This window comes from Pantherophis guttatus, chromosome 3, assembly GCF_059756535.1.
Source record: "Pantherophis guttatus breed Tessera chromosome 3, ASM5975653v1, whole genome shotgun sequence".
Lineage (NCBI taxonomy): Eukaryota > Metazoa > Chordata > Lepidosauria > Squamata > Colubridae > Pantherophis > Pantherophis guttatus.
In genome coordinates, this window is record NC_142065.1 from 62,544,339 (window position 1) to 62,569,560 (window position 25,222).

The 25,222-nt window shown below is 36.8% G+C and overlaps 1 protein-coding gene across 1 annotated transcript in view; it reads right to left on the reverse strand.

Moving 5' to 3' along the window:
- The window catches only part of FAF1 (Fas associated factor 1), a 192,312-nt gene that overhangs the window by 148,534 nt on the left and 18,556 nt on the right, over nt 1-25,222 (reverse strand). The window contains exons 3-6 of the mRNA XM_060689911.2: nt 17,290-17,336; nt 11,348-11,556; nt 6,680-6,771; nt 1,780-1,871 (exon numbers count right to left, since the gene is read on the reverse strand). Coding sequence (XP_060545894.1) covers nt 1,780-1,871; nt 6,680-6,771; nt 11,348-11,556; nt 17,290-17,336 — 440 coding nt within the window. The remainder of the gene's footprint in view (nt 1-1,779; nt 1,872-6,679; nt 6,772-11,347; nt 11,557-17,289; nt 17,337-25,222) is intronic.

A 25,222-nucleotide genomic window follows, 5' to 3' on the forward strand; every position in this document is an offset into this window, starting at 1 on the left:
GACTCCAATATCTGGTCCTTCCCTCCACCACCTGGTCCAGTAGGGGGGGACCGGTATGAAATAGATCAGGTATTGGATTCCTGACTTCATAGGGGCAAACTACAATACCTGGTACGGTGGAAAGGATACCCCTCCACTGATGCCTCATGGGTGGTGGATCAGGATGTGATAGCCCCACAGTTGCTTAGGAAATTCCACCAAAAAATACCCTCACAAACTGAGGGAGGGAATACATGTTGTGGTGCCCTGCTTAATGACTCTGTCTCCTGTCTTCCAGGTGCGGTCTTGGTAGGGATGAGCCGCCTGTCGAGCCCTGATCTGGGGCTCACAAATCTGGGGGGGAGGAGCACATGAGCCATCCATGCAGCAGCAGCACAACACCAAGGGAGTACAGGAGCGATGGGCAAGGCTGCGGCTGCTGCAGTGAAATTTCTGGGTGCCACGCTCTCCGTTCCTCAGCAGCTGACCGCACAACAGCTGATCGCTCGTGGGTCAGCCCTCCAGTCAGGAGGGAAGGCTGCTGCTGCTGTGGAGAGGCCCAGGACACCTAAGATGCGCTTGTCAGCTGACAGCCTGCCAGCTGGTCACTTTGATGGTTGGTCCTCTGGTCGGGAGGAACCACTATTGCTGCCGACGGTGCGAGGGCCTAGAGACAGGCCTCCAGCATGGAGGAAGTGCTGCTGCCGCTGGAAGGATAGGAAGGCTGCAAATGCTGGCTACTGGATGCTGGGTGACTGGCGGGTGTGGCTGGATAGTATGCAAGCATAGTCTCTGGACTATAAAACACATTGGGAGGCAGACACTCCCAACGCTGACTTTGCAAGGGACCCTGTTGTTCCCTACTCACTGTGTACCAAAGTTCCAGACCAGCTTTGAAGAATAAAGATTGGTTTGCCATTCGTTGGCTTGGCTATTGGATTGCTGTTCCTTTGCTCTTCTATTGAAAGGCCCCAGGTCCGGCCCTGGATCTTTGAAAAGTAAGTTTTGTGCCATAAAACTTGTTGCTAAAACAATTGCTCAGTGGGCCGAATAAGGTTATAGTTTGAATAAATGTTACGCCATCTTTAGTTAATACCCACTAATCAAGTTGTCTTTTTTTGCTTTGCTTGCATACCTCTTTCCAAACTGCTTTAGCTTCAGAATTCTCACAACTCTCTGTCCTTCATATGAGAGAATTGGTTGCAGGCACAGACTTCATTTCATGTGATCTTAAAATTTATTAAATGTTCTTAATCACTCAAGTCCTATAGATTTGTAACTGAATTTCATCTTGTACCACAAATTTTCTAAAACAATGATTTTATTATCGCCAATTTCAATAATCATGCTTTGTCAAATGTAATTGGAGAAGCTATGAATGCAAAACATAACTATGAAAAACTGCTGGTTCTGTTGAAATAATTTGGAATGTGCAATCATTTCTGCATGGCTTATGCTCTTTATTTTATTTGTAAAACAAAATAAGAATCCTTAGCCCGACCAGTTTAGAAAATGTAGGATAAAAAGAGCTGGAAGAGATAGTACAATAAAATCTCCTGTTCTAAAAGCACGGTTATCATCTCTACTAGCAACTACCTCTCATCAATTTACTCCTGGAACAAAGCTTAAAAATTTAATAATAGCAGTGCTTTGAAAAATGCTCATTGAAAATCTATTATAGACTCTGGCCTTTGCATATATATAGTTTAAAGATAGTAAAATGTATAGAGTTTTGATAACCTCAAATATACTATTAACATGAAGCCCTATATTTTACATTCAAATTTATTTGTGACTTACCCTGGCAAACTTGATGAAGATGGTGGTGGCAAGTCTGGCGTTAGGACATACAGGTTGTTGTTTTTGGGCAAGTGTAGAGTTTTTAGAATAATCTACAGGAAAAAAAATATTTAAAATTTAGAAGTGTCAAAATGTTTCGGGTCTGTATCTGAAACATAAAGCCGAACTGATGCAAAATTATATGTCGCTACCAATAGCAACCATAATTATGTGAGTTTAAAAATCACAAGATAAGAAGAACAATAACAAGTACAACAGGAATCTTATTATGCTCCTGATGAAAATCTTTTTCCCCCACACACAAAAATCCCATTGGTAGTAATAATTGGTAATATTTAAAAATTTTATTCAGTCTTGCCCTTAGTAGGTTTCATTGCAATACAACTGCATGTAACACATAAGGTACAATTTAAAATGCTGCCAGTCCACAAGCTTTCTTCTATTACCAAAGAAATCAACAAGCTTTCTTCTATCGCTAATATCCGTATTAATTTCCGAAGAAACACAGCAGCCCTTCTTTATACTGAAGAGTCTTACAGTCATGAAGCTAATTAATATTGTACATGTTTAATCTTCAATGAATCACGATGTTTCTGTAATATGAAAAAGTAGCATGCCAGGCTTGTCTTATTTTCTAATAAAATCATTGCTACATTTTTACCTAGTAGGACTCCTGCCCATTGCCTCTTTTTCAGTAGAGAAAAAACCAAACACACCTTGCAGATATTAGGCTTATTATGTGTGTTCTGTTCTGACCAGATTGGATGGCATTTGTAATATTAAAAAAATATTCACAATGATTCATTCTAGTCTTTGATACCAGCATCTAAGTGATGCTGTTGATCTATCTCAATGCCTGGAGAATTGAGTACCTGGATGGGGAACAACAGGCATCAACTGAATCTCCTAAGTAAACCAGACAGGAAATACGACCAGATGAGCTAATTCTATTTTATTGTAAGGTTACATTAACAGAATCCTATTTTGTTTGTTTGTTTGTTTTTCTCATTTATGAACCACGCATCTCCCTCAGAGAAACTCTAGGTGGACTACAAAAAAACATCAAAATACAAATATAGTATATAAAAATTAAAATGTTAATATTAAAATTTCAAAATTAAAATGTTCAGAAGGAGGCAATAATTAAGAATAATTTAGCCCTGTTAAAAGTTAATTAAAAAGGCGAAGGGAGGGCTCTCAGGGCACCAACCAGCTTCATAGCTACATGTTTCTTTTCTTCCCCAGGGAGAGCCATATTTTAACTCCTTTACAAAAGGCCAGGAAAGTGGGGCCCTGCCCCACTTTGGGGGGGGGGGAGAATATTTTGCAAATGTGAAGGTACAAATCTCCTGCTGTCACATTTAACCATCAGTTTAATTAGGACAGGAACTTCCTAAATTTCTTTCTCGGACCATTAATTCACTAGGGGCTCCCTCCTCTCATCTGATAATTTCCTAGGAAGCATCTCTTCCCCTCATCTTTCACCATTACACTGTCAGCCCCGGCACAGCCGGCACTGCCACAGCCCACCCAGCTAACCTTGATCCTACTGCCTCCAGGAGGCTGCCAGCCACTGCTACAGCCTACTCTCATTCCTGAAGGGAAGGATGATGTCATAAGGCAGCCAGCAGCCTTCTCTGCTGTTGAATTGCAAGCATCTCCAAGCGATGGGAGGCTCCCGGAGGGAAGGAGTAAGCCTAGCAGCCCTGAAAGTGCTGGCCTGAACTGGGAGCTGAAAGTGCTGAAAGTGCTGAAAGTGCTGGCAGGAGCGGGGCTGAAAGTGCTGGCAGGACTGGAACTGATTGGGGATGATTGTGGCTTGCTGACATTCCCTATACACAGTAGGAAGTAGGTAGGAATGAGGTGGGTGTGACCAGTGTGTGGGCGGGTAGCGATTAGGAGTGCGGGTAGAAGGGTGGGGCTGCTGTAATTTTGAGTGGTCATTAAGTGGTCATTAATAAGTTGAGAAATGCCTGTAATTTTCCAGATTTTAGGTTTGATTTGTAAAGCTCTCCATAAATATTAAGCCTCTGAATCCTCAAGGGCTTCTACAGCAAGTTCAGTTTTTATCAAAAACGCAAAATATGTAACACAAGCTCCGCCCTTTATGAACTTGCATACAGTATTCACAATGCACAGACTAAAGGTGCGCAGTTTCCACTTCAAGACAAATGTTGCCATTTGCCGTCTCTGCAGATGGCCATGCAAACCCACCTACTCTGTTCACTTAATGGGAAACTGTCACCTTACGTATCTGAGAATTATCTGGCCCTGTTATACCTATCCAGATCACAGATCTCTGACAACAATTCCTGTGTTAGAGATGTTTTACATTTAATCTGGAGATCCCAAGAACTGAACCCAAGCTCTTCCACATATAAATATGCCTACTCTGGCATCCTTTTATATAGCAAATTAACTGTATGTTGCATGTCACTGGTGAAGATATAGAGTGGTGCTGCACCTTCATGCATGATTTATGAATCATAAATCCAAAGGCACTTTGGAGATAATCAAGTTTTCCCAAAACCACTATCTCACCGTGGAATATAAGTACAGCACTGATAATAAATTGCCATTCAATTTCTACTTGAATAAACCAATTTATTTCAGTAAATTATTATTATTATTATTATTATTATTATTATTATTATTATTATTATTATTATTTATTGAATTTATACCCCGCCCTTCTCCCCAAAGGGACTCAGGGCAGTGAACAGCTGAAAATTAAAATAACATACAATGTAAAAGTTAAGATAACTAAAAATAAATTAAATTAATCGGCCTCTCGATGATACAATGGAAAAAATAAATTTGGATTGTTTTATTACCAGGACCAAGGCAATATGACTACAATTCAATCTTCATTATTTTAGGGGTTTTTTTCCCTGACTTTTTTCTCACTCAAGGTGGCAAATTTATCAATACTCCCTCCTCCCCCACCTATTTCCCTCACCACAACAACCCTGTGAAGTGGAGTCGGGTTGAGGGAGAATGATGGCCCAAAATCATCCAGCTGGTTTTTCATGCCTAAACAGTCTCCTGGTTTCTAGGCCAGCATCTTAACCACTGCACCAAACTGGATCTCAATATTACTTAATGCTTCTTTTAAAAACAGGCTTGGTACAACCGCTGCTTCTTTTCTTCAGAGGAAAGGTGGGATTATCAGAAAGTCACCAGGAACAGTCAGTTACACACAAAGTGCTCGGTTTCAATTTATATGGAATACAGGTGGGAAATGCCATTCGGGAGATGGGCAGAATGCCATTTTATAACTGTTGTGACGGAATTATTTATAAATGAATGTCAGTTGGCCAAAGCCTATGATGATAAAGAAGGTAATGTCTTGTGATATGACTTGGGCTTCTTTGTAGCTTGTAGAACCCAAGGAAGTGGAAAGAGTTCCCTGTCACCTGTGCCCTGGATCCATGTCTTCCTGACTATTTCAGGCATGGGAAACCAATGGGTGGATCAAGGAGGTTATTAATGTTTCTTTGAGGAAGAGGGTGATGCTTCCTGCTTTGAATGAGATGCTTATATGCCCATTCTTGAGGAAACCATTCCTGGATCCAGCTGGTTTTGATGACTTCTGTCCTTATTTCTTTAAAAAAAATTTCCCACAGAAATATGTGCTACCATTCATAAACAGCTAGTTAATGTGCTTTCAGTTCCAGTTGGCAGATTATGAATATCCAATCTTGGATTTTATCATAGGTTCTATTTTTGCTTTCCTTTTGTGGTTCATTTTTGTTTTAATATTGGTTTGGATTTAATTATTACTTTTCTTTGATGTCATACACAATCCAGTCTTTGAGATGGCGGCAGCTTATGTACTGTTGATAAATAAATGAATACCATATAAACAATGGCATAGATTAAAAAAAGTATTTATAATGAGATAGAGAAATCTTTCTGTTGCTACTTGGAACAGGAACTAAAGAAAGTTGTAAGAGGACAACTGAAAAAATCTGTTTCCTACAAAGCTTTTCTCAATCACTGATAGTATATTAAAAGAAGTCCTATCAGAATTATATATATATATATATATATATATATATATATATATATATATATATATATATATATATCTCACCTTCCCTTAAACTATAAAAGCAGAGAGATACAGATGATGTATCATGGCATGGCCCCATGAATAGGGTTTTACATGATTTCTAGCCCTCTCTAAGGGGGGAGGGGGAATCCTCTGTTTTTACACAGTGTACAGGTAGTCCTTAACTTACAACAGTTCATTTAGTGACCGTTCAAAGTTACAACATATTAAAAAAGTGACACGACTATTTTTCACACTTGTGGCCATTGCAGCATCTCAGGGTGACATGATCAAAATTCAGACACTTGGCAATTGATTTATATTTATGAGAGCTGCAGTGTGCTGTGATCACCTTTTGTGACCTTCTGACAAGCAAAGTCAATGGGTAAACCAGATTCACTTAACAACAATTACTAATTTAACAACTGCAATGATTCACTTAACAACTGTAGCAAGAAAGGTCATAAAATGGGGCAAAACTCACTTAACAAATGTCTCATTTAGCAACATAAATGTTGGGCTCAATTGTGGTCATAAGTCAAGGACTACCTGTATATCTTGTGTAAGTGACCACAAGAAGGTGCCATGTCATCCTTATTGGGAATCTTCAGATACAGAATATTAAAAGAGAAAATGTGCACTGAAGGAACAGAATATACTGCCCTGAATATTGTCTAAGTTAACTACTGTCAAAGTTAAATGTTATCCTTTGTAAATATTGTGCCTTCATTGTACAAGCAATCATGCCATTTAATCCAGAATATTTTAGACATGCTGACACATTAGCATTAGTTGGCAAAAACGGTTCATTGGGAAAAAAATCCTGTAACAAATATAAAAACTTACACTATCATCTACATCTCCAGTCTTCCAGCCCTTTAGCAACATTTTCGATGCAGGAATCTGAAGCTCATTTTCTAAAATATGTTTGATCTCTCCTGGAAAAAAACACAAAGGAGAATCATCATAAAACACTTCTGCTTTTTCTGCTTTATCCTTATAAAGCATAGGCAAAATAAAATCTAAGAATCCCAGGCATTACTCAATGCATTTTAAACATATGTCTTTAAGTATTTTAGTTTATCTCCATAAATTCATATATAATAGCATTAAAAGTGGAACACTGAAAAAATGTTTAGAATATAAACAAGAGAAATGCAAAATAATAATAGATTTTACTTGAAATGCTATTGAATTTTGATATTGTTTTTCCCATTTTTTGTAAAATGAATTAAAGGAATTCAGATTTTATTTCTAAATTAAAACAAATGGATTTTTTGATATGTTTAGGGCAGGGATGTCAAACTCAATTTCACTGAGGGCCGCATCATTTATTTTATTTATTATTTTATTAATTCAATTTGTATGCCGCCCCTCTCCGAAGACTCAGGGCGGCTCACAATGCATTTAAAATCATTATAAAAAACATGTAAAAATTAAAAACATTAAAAACATTAAAACTCATTCACACCATTCATGGCTGGATCTCACCAGATCGCAAGAGCGAGATCAACGGCCCCAGGCCTGCCGGAAAAGCCAGGTCTTCACCGCTTTTCGGAAGGCCAATAGGGTGGGGATGGTCCGGACCTCAGGAGGTAACTGGTTCCAGAGAGCTGGGGCAGCCACAGAGAAGGCCCTCCCTCGCGGGCCCGCCAGCTGGCATTGTTTAGCTGACGGGACCTGGAGGAGACCAACTCTGTGGGATCTTATCGGTCGTTGGGAGTTATGCGGTAGAAATAGGGTTGTGTTTGACCTTGGTGGGCCACGGTGGGTGTTGTCAAGGTGGGTGTGGCCAGCTTGACGTCACTTGTATCAGTGGCACCTGTGGTGGCCAAGTGTTAAGTTAGCACTTCCCTCAGACCCTCCCTCACTATCATTATAATTTCCTTCCTTCCTTCTCTTCTTTTCCCTTCCCTCTTCATTCTCCTTTCTTCTTCCTTCCCGTTTCCTTATTTTTCTTTCCTTGCTCTCTTCCCATCTTTCCTTTTCTTTCCTCTTTCTCTTTCTCCTTTCCTGTCCCTTCTTGCATGCTCGAATGCAAAAGGAGAAAGATTTCTCTTTTTGTTTTGTTTTTTGTTTGTTTTGCTAGCCCTCTGCCAGTGAAAAAGACCCTGGAGGGGGCGCGTGTACCCCCCAGGTCCCATTTTGGCTGTGATGACCTCTTGCAGCCCTTTGCCAGCAAAAACGGAGCCCAGGGGCCCCCAAACTCCATTTTCGCTGGCAGAGGCACCATGGACCAGTCCTTTGCTGTTTCCAGGACAGCCCCATGGGCCAGATCGAAGTACCCCACAGGCCGGATCCAGCCCATGGGCCTTGAGTTTGACATCCCTGGTTTAGGGTATATAATTTGCATTAGAAGTTTGCTTTCTATGATATATGCTTTGGTCTCTAAAAACCTTCCTAAATTGTTTGAAATGTTTAAAATTTACACATAATATAACTATTGATTTACCATCTTAGCTAACAGCTACTTATTGAGACAAAATGCTTTTCCAGCTTGGCATATTCCACAATGGGATTCAAAAGTTTGAAGAAGGTATGTGAGGACTGACTCTTGGCTCTTCTACAAAAATGCATTCTGTTCCATCACTAAAATTTGGTCTTCAATATCACTCACGAGAATGTTAATTAACTGTTTTGATTGCGGTTAACAGAGCTAAAGGCTAAATTGGAGTAGAATTCTTTCCTTAAAAATCTTTGTATTTCTCTTTCAGATCAAAATTACATATCAAATTGATTCTAAGCTCCAAAATTTGTTAGTTTATTCAAAGCCCTTTTCAAGCACTGAATTACCCCAAATGAGCAACACTGTACAACTGTTGCTCAATAGCAAATATAGTATGATCAAATGCAGAACACTAGTCTCATGTTCCAAAGCCGATGTCATCCAAGTTCCGCATGATTTTAATTATTTCTCTATTCACATGATATATGTTCCTTCCATCTGGTGGGCATTTTATGCAATTACATTACTAGAAAAAAAAAGTTAACATCTGACTTTGAGAGAAGCATTCATGCACATAACGCACAGCTGTTTTTGCAAGAATATGAACTGAAGATGTTAAATTTGTTATTAAAAAGACAGACTTCAATATGTCAGATAGTTATAAAAAGTTTTTAAAAATAGTTTTAATATGGTGCTTAGCAGTAGTTTCATTGCATGTGTAGTTGATGGCAAATCCAGCTTTGCTTCTGTATAATGTGTGAATTGACCCTGAGCAAAAGACAGATGGAAGATATTAAAATACTATTGAAACACTAATGAAAGTATGGCCTTGGATTAGTAAAAAGTGAAATTTAGGACATCAAAACAGAATGCAGTCTAGTGGGGTTTTTTCCCCCTTATCTCAATATATATTTATTTTTTCATGTAAATCAACATAACCTGCTTAAACCCAGAGATACTGTGACTAATGTTCATATATATTTTCTCTTCATAATATATTTGCATATATAGACAAATACTTCAGATGATTACAGAATTATAAGCAAAATCTCTGTAGATACCAATATTTTCATATAGTTCCCTGGAAAACTTTTTTCAGAAGAAAAAATGCATACTTTGTTGACATGATACATATATTTCAGAAGGTATCATATTTCACCCTCTCATTCACATCAACACAATTGTCTCTTAAATCCTGCTACTTCTAGAAAATAAATCATCAATTGTATAAAAAAAATCTCTCAAAATATAAAAATCCCCTGCCTGATTAAAAATGAGCATTTTATTAATCTATCAGCTAAAGTAATCTTAAAACATTGATATCATTTTTTCATTTGGAGCTGTGCAAAATCAAAAATGAGACTGAGAACTTGAATTTCAAACAATCTCAAAAAAAAGACACAATTCAGTGAAGAATTGAGCATAATAATGGATATGAAGCGAATAGCCAAACAAGTACCTGCTTAGCAAATAAAACATATACTTGCCACTAGATGTCACTCTTTGATTATATATTACTTTTTAAAAAAAAAAACACTTCTGGACAAACACTTGCCACAATATGCCTATGATTTTTATATTGCATTTTTAAACTAAATACACCATCCAAAGTCCCTCTTTGAGAGAGATGGGTGGTTCAGATATGTGATATATAAATAAACTAAACAAACACTTATTTTAAAAGGAAACATTTGTTTGATATCACTAATCATACAGAGTTGGCAAAACTGTTTTAAACAAATACAGTGGTACCTTGGTACTCATTGTTAATTGGTTCTGGGAGGCACGATGAGTATCAAAACCAATGAGTACCAAACAATTTTTTTCCAGAAGGAATAATATAGTGAGACACAAGGCAGCCAACATCGACAAGTTCTAGCTTGTGTGTTGAGTACCAAACAAACGATGAGTACCGGGACAAAATTTTCACGTCAAAATGTGTTGAGTACCAAATTCAGTGAGTTTCAAAGCAGCTGAGTACCAAGGTACCACTGTAATAAAGTAGCATCTTCTTTCTACCTAGTTGCCCTAGGAAGCAAAATAATATATAAGTAATATGAGATTAATAGATAGGAAAAGTAGATGCTGTGATACATAACACTAATTCCAGCACAACAAACACCCTGTCTGAAAAGTGTAATGGTACAGTTTACAGCATAATAGAAATCACTACATTTTGTAAATCAATGACTCCATGATGACTTTATAATGAGGGCAGAATTCCCTTTTCCTTCTGTCATGGTGATATTTCTCTTAATTCTGGCACCCCTTCAAGCACAACATTTTGTAATCTTTAAACTGAATTTAAAAGCATACATGCTCTGTGATTCTAACCTGGTATAACAGAGATATTATACACTGCATTAACATGGGTTCTTGTATCTTTTATCATTATTTTGGCCCATCATACAATTATTAATTCAAATGCTTAAAGAACTCAAACGTGTCTTCATATTTGTTTCCCAAGACTAACACTAACATTAAGTTTACAAGTACTGCTTTTATATATCTCTTCCCTCCCCTCCCCTTCAATGAAACAAGTCACACTTCAGGTCACGTTTGGCTGAATAAATCTCTACTCTTTCAGAAATTAGATAACAAATAGAAAAAGTTTTAGAGCTATTCATTTATTTTTTAAAAATTATATAACTGTCCATCTTTTTAACATAACCCTGATCAGTTCACAGACAGTAATAAAACACTATAAACAATTCTTTTAAAAAAAGCATAAAAACCATCCCCACCACCAACAGAAAGCTAGATAAATTGCTTCCTTGCAGAAAAGAAATGAGTAATGTGTACAAACACCTGGGTACTACAGAACACATAGAAATCACCCTCAGGGTGAAATTGTAAAACTTTTCCTCCTGCCCTTTCAAGTCAATGGACTTTTGGCCCTGCTTTTCGCAAGTTTGAGATTGTAATGAACCTGTTGTGTGTTTACAAATCAGTTATGCCTGGGCTTACTAGAGCTCTGCCAATTTCAGCTCTTACACATATTTTGTATTATAATTAAATTCAGTACTTAGTTGGTCTTGTCTTTTTTTTCCCCCTCAATAGTTTCTTACCAACTGTAGAACTGTCTTCGAGCACCACATCCACATTTCGATCTCTGTATTCCACTCTGAAGTCAAGCATTCGTGGTTGTCTTTCCACTATTTGTCTGGATGGCACTACGGGACGAAATGCAGAAGAGGAGGAAGATGCTGAAGACGATGGCGAAGGATGACTAGCGGGACCATAGGTAGGCCTTTGTAAAGATTCTCCACTATATTCACTGAAAAACATATCAGCTTGGTGTCAAATAAGGACAATTTTCCAAATTTATGCACACTCATATGCTTACATGTATTAATGTAAATTGTGTCTACTAGCCATGGCAAAGGGCTTGGATTTGTACAAGCCACTTAGAATATGCATGAGGAATTAGTAGAACTGTCTGAGGTAGTTACAAAGATGTTGACAAAATGCTGAAAACTGAAAATGACTATATTTGAAAAAGTCACCGGACTAGAGAGGATTGTACTTTAGTGTATTAAGTGTCAGCAGAATATGATACTTAAGTCTACACAAAAGTATCCTGAACCAGCCCATGGACAAGAATCTATCAGCAGAAGGCCTGTATAGACACAATATGATGTCCTTATGTAGAAGGTAAAAGAACTGCCTTATAAAAGGTTGTGAAAATAAGCGAACTTGTGAAATACCAGAAAACAAAGTGGCAATAATAATGAGGATGTAATCTGCAACCACTAAGAATTTCTAAAGCAAGACTTCTTGCCACATAAATAATATATGAAAAAAATATATAAACCATGGGTAAACACTAAACACTCGGGAGCTGGCCAAAGACAAAACATGGAGCAGTTGAATATCCCTATTCATCTGGGCAAATGATCAGTCTAAGAATGAAACAGATTCCATTTACAATCATGTTACAGTTAAAGATAAACCTATGTTTCCTACTTGCCTTATCTTTGTTTTGGGCTAGTTTCCATTGTTTGATATGAATATCTATCACTGACTGATTGACTGAGGCCTGATAATAGTTAACATTAATTTTTAATATCAAGTTCCATTTTGCTTGGGTGCCACATTTTATATCATCTCAGTGATATCTCATACAAATGAAATGGTATTGTAACTTATATGAATTTTATTCTGATATTTGCCATGCCTTAATATCTTTCCCAAATTTTTCTGCAAAGACGACTTGGTTATTTTGCTTTGTTTGAAGAACCTGTTAAATAAATTTGGGTAGTTCTTAAGATAGGCAAGTTCTTCAATCAACTGTTTCACTTTATGAACATTATTTGACGTTACTTCCATGAACAGTACAGAAATGCAGCCACAGGTGGTGAGCATTTTGTTCCTGAACAAAAGTCTTTTGATTCTCAGAATTATTTGCCATAACTAAATAGACCTCCAATTAATTCTGCTAACATCCTAACCTGCAATAATCTTAACAGTTGTCAGGACTTAGCCTATCTTTTTTAGCTTAGATGCTTTTCAAAAACACAATTATAATTATAAAATGAAATAGATGCTAAACTGAAAACGCTGAGTTTCAAATTTGCCTTTGTATTTGAAAGCAATGTAGTATCAACCTGGCTATTAAAAAAATACAAATACTGCAAAATGGTGGTATATATCACAGTAACTGGCTTTAGTAATTCACTATTCAGATTTGTTTATTAACAAATACGTAAAACATCTGATAGGACATGCAGTTTCATTTTGATCCGATTTGCAAGTACACAAATAAAATATATTTCTTCCTCTTCTTTTCCATATAGACATATCTAAAAAGTACTTATAGAATATGACTAACAGTGAACACTGATAATACAAAACACATCCCATCCACTAAAGGCTACTTTGGGTTCCTAGTTTTTCAAATAATTTTTAATTTTGTAAAGCCTACATGGCTTTGAACAGGGATATACAATTTGCAGCCCCTCAAACTCCAGAACCTCTTCAAAACTTACTAATTTTCATGCAATATAAGGGGGAAAATTAATTGCACTGATTGTATTTAATATTATTATATTTTTAGGTAGCTTTGTCCTGTCCCTGTCCACTCTTTTTGTCCAGGGAGTTTTGGTTAGGGTTAGGAAATACTGTGGTATGTGTGCTCAAGTGCTTAAGAAACATTGCACATTCTTGGCTTAAGTCCAATTATCTATTAGAGACTCTCTCCTTCCCTTTGTTCTGCAATGCTCTCATATGATGTGTCATGGCAATGCCAGCTGGTCTCTCTCTAAATGAGAAAAAACTACCCTCATGGCCACATACACACATAAGTTCTACTTGCAAATCCCTTTCCCTTGGAAACAAGGAAGGCAGGCAGGCAGGCAGGAGGAAGACACCCAATTGGGCATTATTATTATTTATATCTGAACAAATTTTTCATAGGTCACAAGGAGATTATATTTGTAATTCGGAAAAGATATTTAAATATTTTTCTTCCTATTTCTAAATTGTAAAAAACAAAAAAAGATTATCAGCAGTGTCCTACGAGGCAAGGAAACCATGAAAAACATAGCTTCTGGAATTGCTTCCAATCCTTTACCAACAATGGCCATACATTGCTTGTTATTATGTATGGGAAGGCTGCCCATACTTCCTCTGGATCATGTGATCAGAAAGGAGAAAGGAAGGGAGTACAGAATGGAAAAATCAACAGCATTCTGAGCTGCTGCCCACTCCCTCTCCCAGCAGGATCTCCTGAAGGTTTTTTTTTTCCGCCCGATCCAGTCCGTTTTCAAACTCAGTCTTTATTTTGCTTCATAAACCATATATGATCCTATTCTCTTCAGCTTTTGAAGTTATTTGGCTGAAGGGCACGCAGATCTGTCTACCTTTTACATAAACATTTTGGGCTGGGAAGTTTTTTTTAAAAAAGGTGTATGATTGAATAAGTCCAGTGGTGGGATTCAAATATTTTAACAACCGGTTCTCTGCCCTAATGATTTCTTCCAACAACCAGTTTGCCAAACTGCTCAGAAAGTTAACAACCGGTTCTTCCGAAGTGGTGCGAACTGGCTGAATCCAACCACTGAATAAGTCCCTGCTCATTACTGCTCACGCCTTTGTGGCCTTCTGTTTGGACTACTGCAATGGACTCTAAATAGGGTGCAGTTGGTGCAGAGTACAGCTGCCCAGGTAGCAAATAGTCCTGGCTACTTGGCATACATAACACCACTATTTCATGAGATATACTAGCTCTCCATGTGTTTCCAGGTGCAATTCAAAGTACTGGTTGTCACCTTTAAAGCTCTTCCTGGTTTGGGACTAGGTTAATTGAAGGACTATCTTTCTCCTCTTGTTTCTCCCCAACGAATCCAATCCAGTAGGATGGGCATGATCTGAGTCTATTAGCCAAAAGTGCCAGTGCTGGGGCCCAGGACGCATGCCTTTTCTGCCATAATTCCTGTTAATTACATTCTCTCACCAGAAATGAGAATAGCCTAGACTCTGCTGGCCTTTTGTAAGAACCTAAAGATCTGGTTTGATGCCCAGCCTCGAGTGTGTGAAGGGTTCTGACTTCTGGCTATGCTAGTATCTGCCTTGTAATATCTTGCTCAGTTGCTATGCATTATAATTTTTGTATTTGTGATGGAAATTGTTTTCAATTTATTTTAAGACTGTTTAATGCCCACAGTCATTTGTTGAGATGCATGGCCATGCAAATTGAATAAATTTTATTTATACCCCTTTACTGTTTTTTACAAATAACTCAAGCCAGCAAACATATCCAACGACCTTCTTTCTCCTATTTTCCCCACAAGAACCCAAATAAATAATAATAATAATAATAATAATAATAATAATAATAAATAATAATAATAATAATAATAATTTTATTTCTATACCGCCCTTCTCCCGAAGGACTCAGGGCAGTGTACAGCCTATTTAAAAACACAAGACAAAACAACAATTAAAATTTAAAATGATTAAATAGATTTGGCTCAATTAAAACCCCAGAAATTTAAAATACCCCAATTTAAAATTATTATGTTGATAACCGGCCTGGCGGAACAACAGGGTCTTCAATGCGCAGCAAAACACCCGGAGGTCGGAGATCTTACGTATTTCCGGGGGCAGTTCATTCCACAGGGCTGGGGCTCCCACAGAGAAGGCCCTCCCCCTGGGTGTCGCCAGCCGACATAACTTGGCCAATGGCACCCTGAGGAGACCCTCTCTGTGGGAGCGGACTGGCCGGTGGGAGGCTATTGGTGGCAGAAGACGGTCTCGAAGGTACCCGGGTCCTATTCTAATTGTTACAGAACTATGAGATATGAATTTAAAATCCTTGATATATTAATACTGGTAAGTGTACTAGCAAATTTTAAATGTGTCCTCTCCTATCTGTTTTTCAAAATAGGAAGCTTATATTGAGCTTCTGGTTTTTCAGATCCATTCAGTGCAATTGATAGGCAAACACTTGCAAACAACGACTCACTCACTGTTAAACTGAACTATGACAGCAAACTGTTGCTGACAAATCTGTGCAGCTTTAATATCAGAGCGTTTGTCAGCTTAACCATCGGCTACAATAATTTGCATCATTCTGCATTACAAATTATGTTTGAGTAAAGGGGAAACAAACAAAAAAATAGAACACTGTGATTCTTTTTTTTACACAAAACCCCCTTTTCTTTCTTGCTAATCAGAAAGAACAAAGGGTAATTCTCAGCTCCAAAGCCATGGGCAGTTTCAGAGTTAAGATGAACAATGGGCACGCTGTGTTTAGGTGTATACATTTCCATGCAAAAATATATTGGCCCCAATTCAGAGATTTTTCTGTGCTGGAGTGGGAAGCAAGAAGACTACTGCTTGTGAAGACCTTTCCGGCCAGATGGTCAATGCAGTTAGCTTTCAAAACTAAGCAGAAGAGGAAAGGGATCAGTCCTCATATTCCCAAACCACACTGATCCCTCTGTTTTTGGTTCTGTCTGTTTGTGCGTCCCCCGTACATCTGCAATTCAGGAACACAACACAAGTAGCCTGACTTTGCAAGCACAATTCTCTTTCTCCACATAGAACTCTTTTGCATTTAGCACACGGACAATATTTTTTCAGTTTACATATTGTCCTAATAAAACCTGGACAAATTTTATTTTTATTGTTTTTAGTGAATGTCAGCAGTTTTTTTTGGGGGGGTGGATGCAGTCAATTAGTGCTAAAGTAGTGCTAAAGTAGTGAAGCTTGATAGCTAAAGTGCTAGAAATGGGAAATTTCACTGAGTCACAATAAACATTATCTATTGCTTATACACTACTATAGTTGAGACTAAACAATCTCATAATGTCCAAAATTGCTTCTTCAAGCATAGATTGCCAGCTGTAGTTTCTTACAAATTATGACATTTCAGGAACAGTAATATAAATCACCCTTCTGAAGAAAAGGTCAGATTTCAATCTCAGAGAAGTCTGATTTCACAACTCCCTCTTAGCAAAGATGTTACCTCTCCAGTATCAAAAAGCAGGAATAACAATAAGGAATTCCTTGGAAGAGATTTTGGATCTCCAAATTTCACAGTCCATAGGCTGTGATATAAATAATGCTGATATAAATAATGCTTCTTCTTAGAGAAAGAAGACTGGGCTGTTGTGTAAGCCATTACTGATTACAGTTAAAGGCACCAACTGAACGTTAAGTGAAGAAGAGAGCTAGATTTCTTGGTCCATCACTAAGAACATTTGTCTTATATTCAACCTAACTGGTTTTAATCTAGGTTTTGGGAAATGTGTTCCTTAATTATTATAATTTCATTGGAAAAAGTTAAGAGCTTACTTCTACTGAGCATCTACAAGTAGGTGGATTTCTAAGACTAATCAAAACTTAAGCATTGACAAATTAATTTAGACAGTATTTTCCTTATAGTGTTTAAATAAAAGCTTCATATTTAGATTATTAAAACGTATTTTAAAGCTCAATTGCAGAAAACAGCAGTTATTTCATAATGCTTTTAGGATAATGATATAAGTATAAAAATACCACTTACCTTTCTAAAATGCCATTTTCCTGTGGTATAACTCCATTGATGGCTGCCTGAAAAGGAAGCATACAGCATTTAATTTCTAGACAATAATGATAACTGTTTAGTTTTGTGACTACAATATGGATGTGGATTGTCACTGTCATGCTGGAATGTTTTCCAATCTCTCAGTGAAGTCTACAACTCTGGTCTTCCTAGGAAGAATCCCACCAAGTGTTAATCAACCTGGTCATGCTTAGTATCCAAGGTAATGGAACATTGCCTGCTGACATATGGATATGTCCCTAAAGACAGCAGAAGTGAAGTTAAAAATGGTCAAATTGGAGATGAGAAAGCTGGTTTTAAAAGAAATGAGGAACTCTTCAAATACCGTATTTTCCGGCGTATAAGACGACTGGGCGTATAAGACGACCCCCGACTTTTCCTGTTAAAATATAGGGTTTGGGCTATACTCGCTGTATAAAACTACCCCTCTTCCAACGCACACCAAATAAAAATTAAAAAACATCAACTGGCTCACCCACAATGTAAAAGCAGCTGTGCTAGACCCAAAATGGGCCCTGAAACAAGCAGGAACCTCACACAGCCACAAAAAGCCCAAAAAACAACTTTCACACTTTACACACACAAAATTCCACATACAGCTTTGTGAGATTTTGTGTGTTTGTGTAGTTAGAGTGAAACACTACAGAAACACACTAAATCTCAGAAAGCTGCCCAAATATTATTTTATTTTATTTTTATTTTTATATGAAAACTAAATTTAAAACTTCCTAAACTTTAAATGGCTAGGTCTAAAAAAAAGAACAACTAAAAAAAACCCCAATTAACTATTTTTTTAAAAGCTCCCAAAGGGGAAAAAAACTTACCCAATAGAACAAGGGTCTCCAACCTTGGCAACTTTAAGACTTGTAGACTTCAACTCCCAGAATTCCTCAGCCAGCTTTGTTTTGCTGGCTGAGGAATTCTGGGAGTTGAAGTCCACAACTCCCTGCCTGCTTGATTGCAGGCAGGGAGTGGCTTGCTGATGGAATGGATTCAGGCAAGCGAAGCAAGGCAAGCGCTGCGACTAGCAGCTAAGGTAAGCAAGCTGGAGGGGGAAAACTGTTTTCCTTTTACATGGCTCTGGCGATCCCAGCTGCGTTGCCTGATTAGCAGGCAACTCAGCTGGGATCATCAGAGCTTGTATGGCCCCTATCTTAAATGCTTTTAAAGAGGTCTTGAAAACTATGGCTTCTCCACCAAGCCTTGGGCTTGGATAGGAGGTAAGCCTTTTATAGGATTCTGCATGTTAATTTGAAAGTTTTCTTCTTTTATGGACATGCAACAATTTATTTTTTTTTTGCTATTTTGTGCCTTGATTTGTTTAATGTTGCTTATTTTTATTTTATTTTTATTTTATTTATCAAATTTATTGGCCGCCCATCTTACCACAGAGTAACTGTGGTATTTACTGCCCAGCCTTCATGGGATTGACGGTCTTATAAATTTTACTAATAAGTAAATTAATGAATACTAACATGAGTCACACTTATTCAAACACGTTAAATCACAAAGTCCCTATTCTATCAATTATAATATAATAAATGAAAAGAAATGTGACACCATGGTCAGAGTACAAGATTAAATAGGGAACTCCAAGTAATACTCTCTACTGAAACTCATTAATTGACTGGGTAAAGACTGTTTAGATATATTTTATAGAGGTACAGATAGTCTTCAATTTACAACAGTTCATTTAGGGACCGTTCAAAGTTACAATGGCACTGGAAAAAGTGACTTATGACCGTTTTTTACAATTATCACCTTTGCAGCATCCTCATGATCATGTGATCAAAATTCAGATGCTTGGCAACTAGTTCATACTTATAATCGTTGCTGGGTCCCAGGGTCATGTGATCCACTTTTGCGACCTTCTGACATGCAAAGTCTATGGGGAATCCAAATTCACTTAACCACCAGGTTACTAACTTATCAACTCATTGATTCACTTAAGAACAGAAATTTTGGGCTCAACTGTGGTCTTAAGTCAAGGACCAACCATACTTTAGAGAAGTGGGTAGTAGGAAAGGAAGGTTTACCATAAATAAGAAAAAATATGCCAATTCATTACTATTTGCCCCATTTAATTTTTTTTTCCCAAGTAGATGAAATTAAATGTATTGCCTCTAAAAGGATTAAAAACTTAAGTGATTGAGTACTGATCCAGGTAATCCATGGGCCCCAGTCTTTTTTTTTAGAATGACACCCTTCCAATATCCTGATATCAAAATCCAGCAGCAAATTGTTGAATTAATGGCAGGTTTGAATTTCTAGCAGAAATTGAATAAAAATCCAAGCAATAAATTGAGCACTGCCTTTTGAGGGGGTGCCTCCAAAGAGTCTTTCCAAATGTTTTGCAGAAACCAATTGCTAATTTAAAAACTGAAAACAGATGTGCAAGAAGTCACAGGCCTACTTTTTTCCTCTGAAGTCTCTGATGTTATTCCCACCCATCCCTTTTTAAAAATAGCAATAGATAACTTTGATTCTAACAAATACAATTAGGGCGAGAAACATGGTCACCATTATTCCAAAATAATATTTTCTATTATCTATAAAGAATCAAAAGAGAAGATTGTGTAAAGCTAAAATTTGAAGAATCTCAATTTCAAAAACCTGCCATACAGTATCTAGAGATTCATTTAGGTTAGCCTTAGACACACCCCTGTAATTCAGTCTCATAACAATACAACACTAATCTTCTGTACTCTAAAGTAGCAAGGAATATTAAAAAGAAAAATATGAACTATTCTGAACTCCCAGGAATCTTTCTGTATTACTATTTCTAATTTCTGGACATACTATGAGCATTCTGAAAATCCAAAGATAACTGATTTAATTATTTCCTTCCATGTATTTCCTACACATATTTACTGACGTAAGAATAGTGTTGTGACCAGGCCCAAATAGGTATTATCAGACGCAATCAGTTTGAAAACAGACTTTATTAGAACAGCTGAGAATTAACTCATTCTCAGCGCAGTACAAACTAAATCAAAAATTCTTCATAACACAATTCTTCAGCCTTATTACCAACCTTGGTCTAATTAGGCAACCTGCCAAAGGCTTTTCTTGGCAAAAGTTCAGAAGCAGAAGACGCCGACAAGAAATAAATGCAGTAAGACAAGAAAGCAAATCTATCAACGTTGTTTTCCGACAAAGAGTCCAAGAGCCGTTGCTGGTCTTTTAAGCTTTATGGGAGGGGCCAATCATCTCTTGGCCCTACTCCCGAGTCGTCCTTTTGGCTTTAGCTGCTCTTGCCTTCTGGCAGCTCTTTTCACGTGTGCACTAGGAACAGGCTCCTCCTGTTCCTCTGCCTCTCTACTGTCAGCCTCTGGAGGCTCCGGAGTCCGCACATCACTCCCAGATGGTCCTGGCCCCATCTCTGCCTCTGACACAGAGCCCTCATCCAGGCCTTCCCCAGCCTCCAGGCCTGGCCCATGTTCTTCCTCAGCCTCCTCACTGTCGACTCCGCTGCCAGCTCCGCAGGCTGCTGGCGGACCACAACAGATAGATCCAATACAATGCTATTCTTCCTATCTGCTCACTTTCTAAAATATACATTTAGAAAGAACTTTCGTTCTTTCTGGTTTACTATTAACTTTCCTAGAGCAGAGCTTAATATTTAACTGCCATTAAATATAGTTTTTAAAGAGAGATCATTATGCAAAGCAAGTGAAATAGTAATACAATGATTGCATCCATACAACAAAATGTGGGGCACAGAAGCATTCTAAATTAATAACATTAAGATGTAATAAATTCAGCTGTAAAACATGAGATTCTTTTTTGCTCTTAGACATTTAAGATACATTTTTTATGACCAAACAGGAATATACAATCTTTTCAAATGGCTCCATCAGGTAATTAAAGATAGGCTGTTAATTCCTCCCTTTTTGGCCATGGCAGTACATTTCATTTCTACAAATAGCCTAATGGCAGAGATGGATGAGGATTCCGGGGTTTGTTACCCAATACATTTAGAAATATCAGGTTTGAAAAGTCTATATTAATAGATCAGAATTTCACACTGTAATTAAATCCAGTTTATATCACATACATCAGTATTTTCTTTCTTCGTTGGAGGGTTTTTAATACTTCAGTTGAGTGTTTGCATATCAGCACATGTATGTATGTACTCAAAAAGATTTATAAAATGTGTATCACATCTGTTCATACGCTGAAGCTGCTGAGGAACATTTTGAATTGGAAACATCATATATTGAAATATATAATTTTTATAATGAATTAAATTCAGACTCAGTCATTTACACTGCAAAATAACCCCTCTGAAATAATTTGAAACTAGTTATTGCTAAAGTAAATTCCATTTGATTTAGTCAGATATGAGTAAACCTTAACTATTTAACTAAAAGAATGTCTGATCTGAGCTGTCAAGGAATATATTTACTACATACCATACCCCCATATATTTTGTAGAAGGCAACACACAAATTTATACAAGTAGTGAATCTTAAAATAAGAACTGAAACATTAATATATTAATTACTAAACAATATGTACTTGATTGCTTCTTATTCATCCATTCAGATGTGCAATCATGTTTCATCATTCACTGTTTTTAAAAATTCTAATGCTCCTTGGGAACTAATATTTATTTGCATTTCCTAACACATGAGAAAAAGCAATTTCCCCCTCATAATTCCCAGTAGCCTAGAGCAACAAAGTAAAGTCTACAACATATTTATTATCTCTGATACCTCAGTTTTCCTGAGATCTAATCTTAAAACATAACTCTTGCTAATAAGAAGTCACATTCACCATAAAAAAATTACCCTAATGGCATTGGTCTTACTCATAATGAAAGCAAATTAAAGCTATTTTGAGAATGCATGTTTCTTCCTAATAAAAATCTTGTAAGATTCTAAACTTCCCCAAATTCCCAAGCATCACAACAGCGTTTTTCTAAACCATTTGCTTCTAATAGAAAAGGATAGGAATAGAACAGAAGAAGCATTGGCTTAGTTATTTACAGATTTCATGATCAGGTTGAGACTACTGGTTAAATAGTTGTAGGAGGTAAATGGAAGTTCATGGTGAGGTTCTAATCAAGGCAATAGGAGCAGCAATACTTCTAATCTCTTCCTCAGAAGCAGCCTGGTAGATAGAATGTGGTTAAGAGATGACAATTCTGAGAATTACCAGCCCTCCAAAAAAGAGGAGTGGCATGTGTTATTCTGATATTAAATCCACTACCAAATGTTGCTGCAAAATCCAAATAACACTAAGATGGGCAATGTGCACTTCCACTTATGCCATCCTATAATGATTATTTATTTCATGGTTTTATTAAGATTTCAGAAGGGAGGATAAATTGTTGAAACTTCACTGCATCACTGAAAGCAAAAGGAATTTTTTTGTGCTAAATCTTGTCAGTGGGCATTTGGGGGTAAAAGAAATTAAACTATAGTGCTGCAGGTGAATTTTTTTTAGTTTTGATATTATTTTTTTTTAGTTTAAACAAATTTCCTATATTCCAAAAGCCCAAAGCATCAATCAGCTTTAAAAACATTGAAATTCTGTACTCTTTGCATAGTTTTTGCTTTAGGGCAACATTTTAATTACTCTTTTAACTGTTTAAAGCAATGTAATTATAGTTTGCATAAATATATAAAATGCCTCCCACCTTAAGTTTAAACTTGCTACCCTGAAAATATGAATTTGTGAAAAGAAATGCTTAACGAGAGGGGGAAAAATGTTAGTCAGAGTGCCAAGCGCTTCTGTCTTCTCAGGTGCTGCCTTTTGTTGGACTAAGAGTACAAAGAACTCTCTATTATAAGAAATAGAGTAGCTTCTTCATAAAAAGAAATTGACATTTATTAGCCTTGCCGCTCACTTGATGACTCTGCATTTCTTGTTGGCAGCTGCGCAAGGATAATAGAAGTAGAAAGAGTTCATTACTGCAGTAATGAAATTTCAACTACTGTTTAGATAAGGTTGCATATGGTACTTACATTACTTTCATAACTTGTCACCAAGCCTTACCAAAGGCTTACTTCTGTATTGATACTGTGCATTACTGAATTTTATATCTACAAATTCATGCGTACCAAACATAATATTTCATAGCAAATTGGGAATAAGTTAGGTTACAAAAATTCTACAAGCACCTCACTTTTTAATATAATGTTCCTATTTGTTCATTTTTTTGGCAAGCAACTGCAGATGTAAAAAACAAAACCCAAGCTAAAACTGTCTTTATAAAGTAGGCCAGATGAGCAGCATTTTAAAGCATTTAGCCTAAACCGCCACCCCCACCCCCCCATCCTAATGCACAGCCATCACTTCTTTCAAAGATTATTTTGGTGCCTCAATACTTTTCAGTTTTAGTGCCTCAGTAATTCTCAATTAACAGTAGTGTACATCAATGGAAAGATATAGATATGCTTATTTTTCTGGCTTGAAATTGGTTTTTTTTTTCCATTGGTGCATAGCATAGTTCAAAACAGATTCAGCTTTTGAATTCAACTTTCCTTGTATGTCAATTAAGAACACAGAACGTACATTTATAAATTTGCTTTTTGAATTTTCCAAGAGGAAAACAATAAAATTCTATAAATATCTCCAAAGCCGTTGCTAATCTATTTATACAAGTAAGTTGAGTTAAAAGCTATAAACTATTTTATACAGGAAATATATGAGATAGTCTATACTTCACATAAAAATCTGTAGTATAAGTATTTTATGAAGAACATCAAAATTTATGTTACCTAGAAAGTTATTCACGTTAATATTCCCCAGAAGAACACACACTGAGATATCTAGTTTATCACTTTTCATTTCTTATAATTACAATGACCATATGTGATTTATTTCCAAAAGCTTTCCTTTAGCTTTATTTAATTCATTTATTTTTCTTGGTTTTGCTTTTGAATTTTCTAAATGTTCTAAAACTAAAAATGTAATTTTGTTATCCGTGCAAACTTCTTTCAGATTTGCCCTCTTTTTCGGGTTTGTCCTTTGCTTTTTCCATGAAAATATGGTCAATGAAATAGATGCACAATAATACACAAATACAACAATGAATACTTTCTAGGAAAACTACTTCTTGATCAAAAAAGAACTGATTCTGGAATTAACATCTAGTAACAAGCAGATGAATTATTAAAATTTGGAACTGAATTTTATAGAAAATGTCTAGAGTTTGACTCTTAAGAACTATAAGTAAATTTGAAGGATTGTTTCAACATCTCCTTCATACCCAAACATTCTGATACAGGGAGCCCTGAAGTTGCATTTGGTGAGATTGCACAACACATACATAAATCCATGATTATTCTAACTGTAAAAATGAAGACTCGAGAGTCCATAATTTTTGAAAATAGTAAAATGCCATATCCCCCCTTTCATGATCTGGAATGGTACAGCTGTAAGCTCTAGTAACTTGTGTAGGTTTTTTATTTTTACAAAAAATATCTACAACAATTTTGCACTTCTTCAGCCTCACATAATCTGTATAAAACCCACTACAAAAAAAGTCTTATCTCTTTCAGTAGCTGCTTTCCTTAATACAGGCTATATCCTTTTAATAATGAAGAAGTGTGGCATACTGAATATTTAAAAGGTGTCTACAGTTATTTGACTGGTTGATTATGTTCCATCAAGTCACTTTTGACTCTTAGTGACCAAAGGTATCTGTACTTACCATATTTTTCGGAGTGTAAGACACAGTTTTTTCTCTCCTAAAAGAGGCTGAAAATTTGGGTGTGTCTTATACTCTGAATTATACTCTGAAAAAAAGCTTTTTCGAAGCTTTTTTTCAGCCTACCAAGGCGCTAGGAGTGAAGCGCTTTGCCTGATCCCTCCAACTCTCAGCTGTGACATTTTTTCCAGCCCTAATGAAGCGCTGTGACTGCAGCGATCTCAGTGGTTTGCC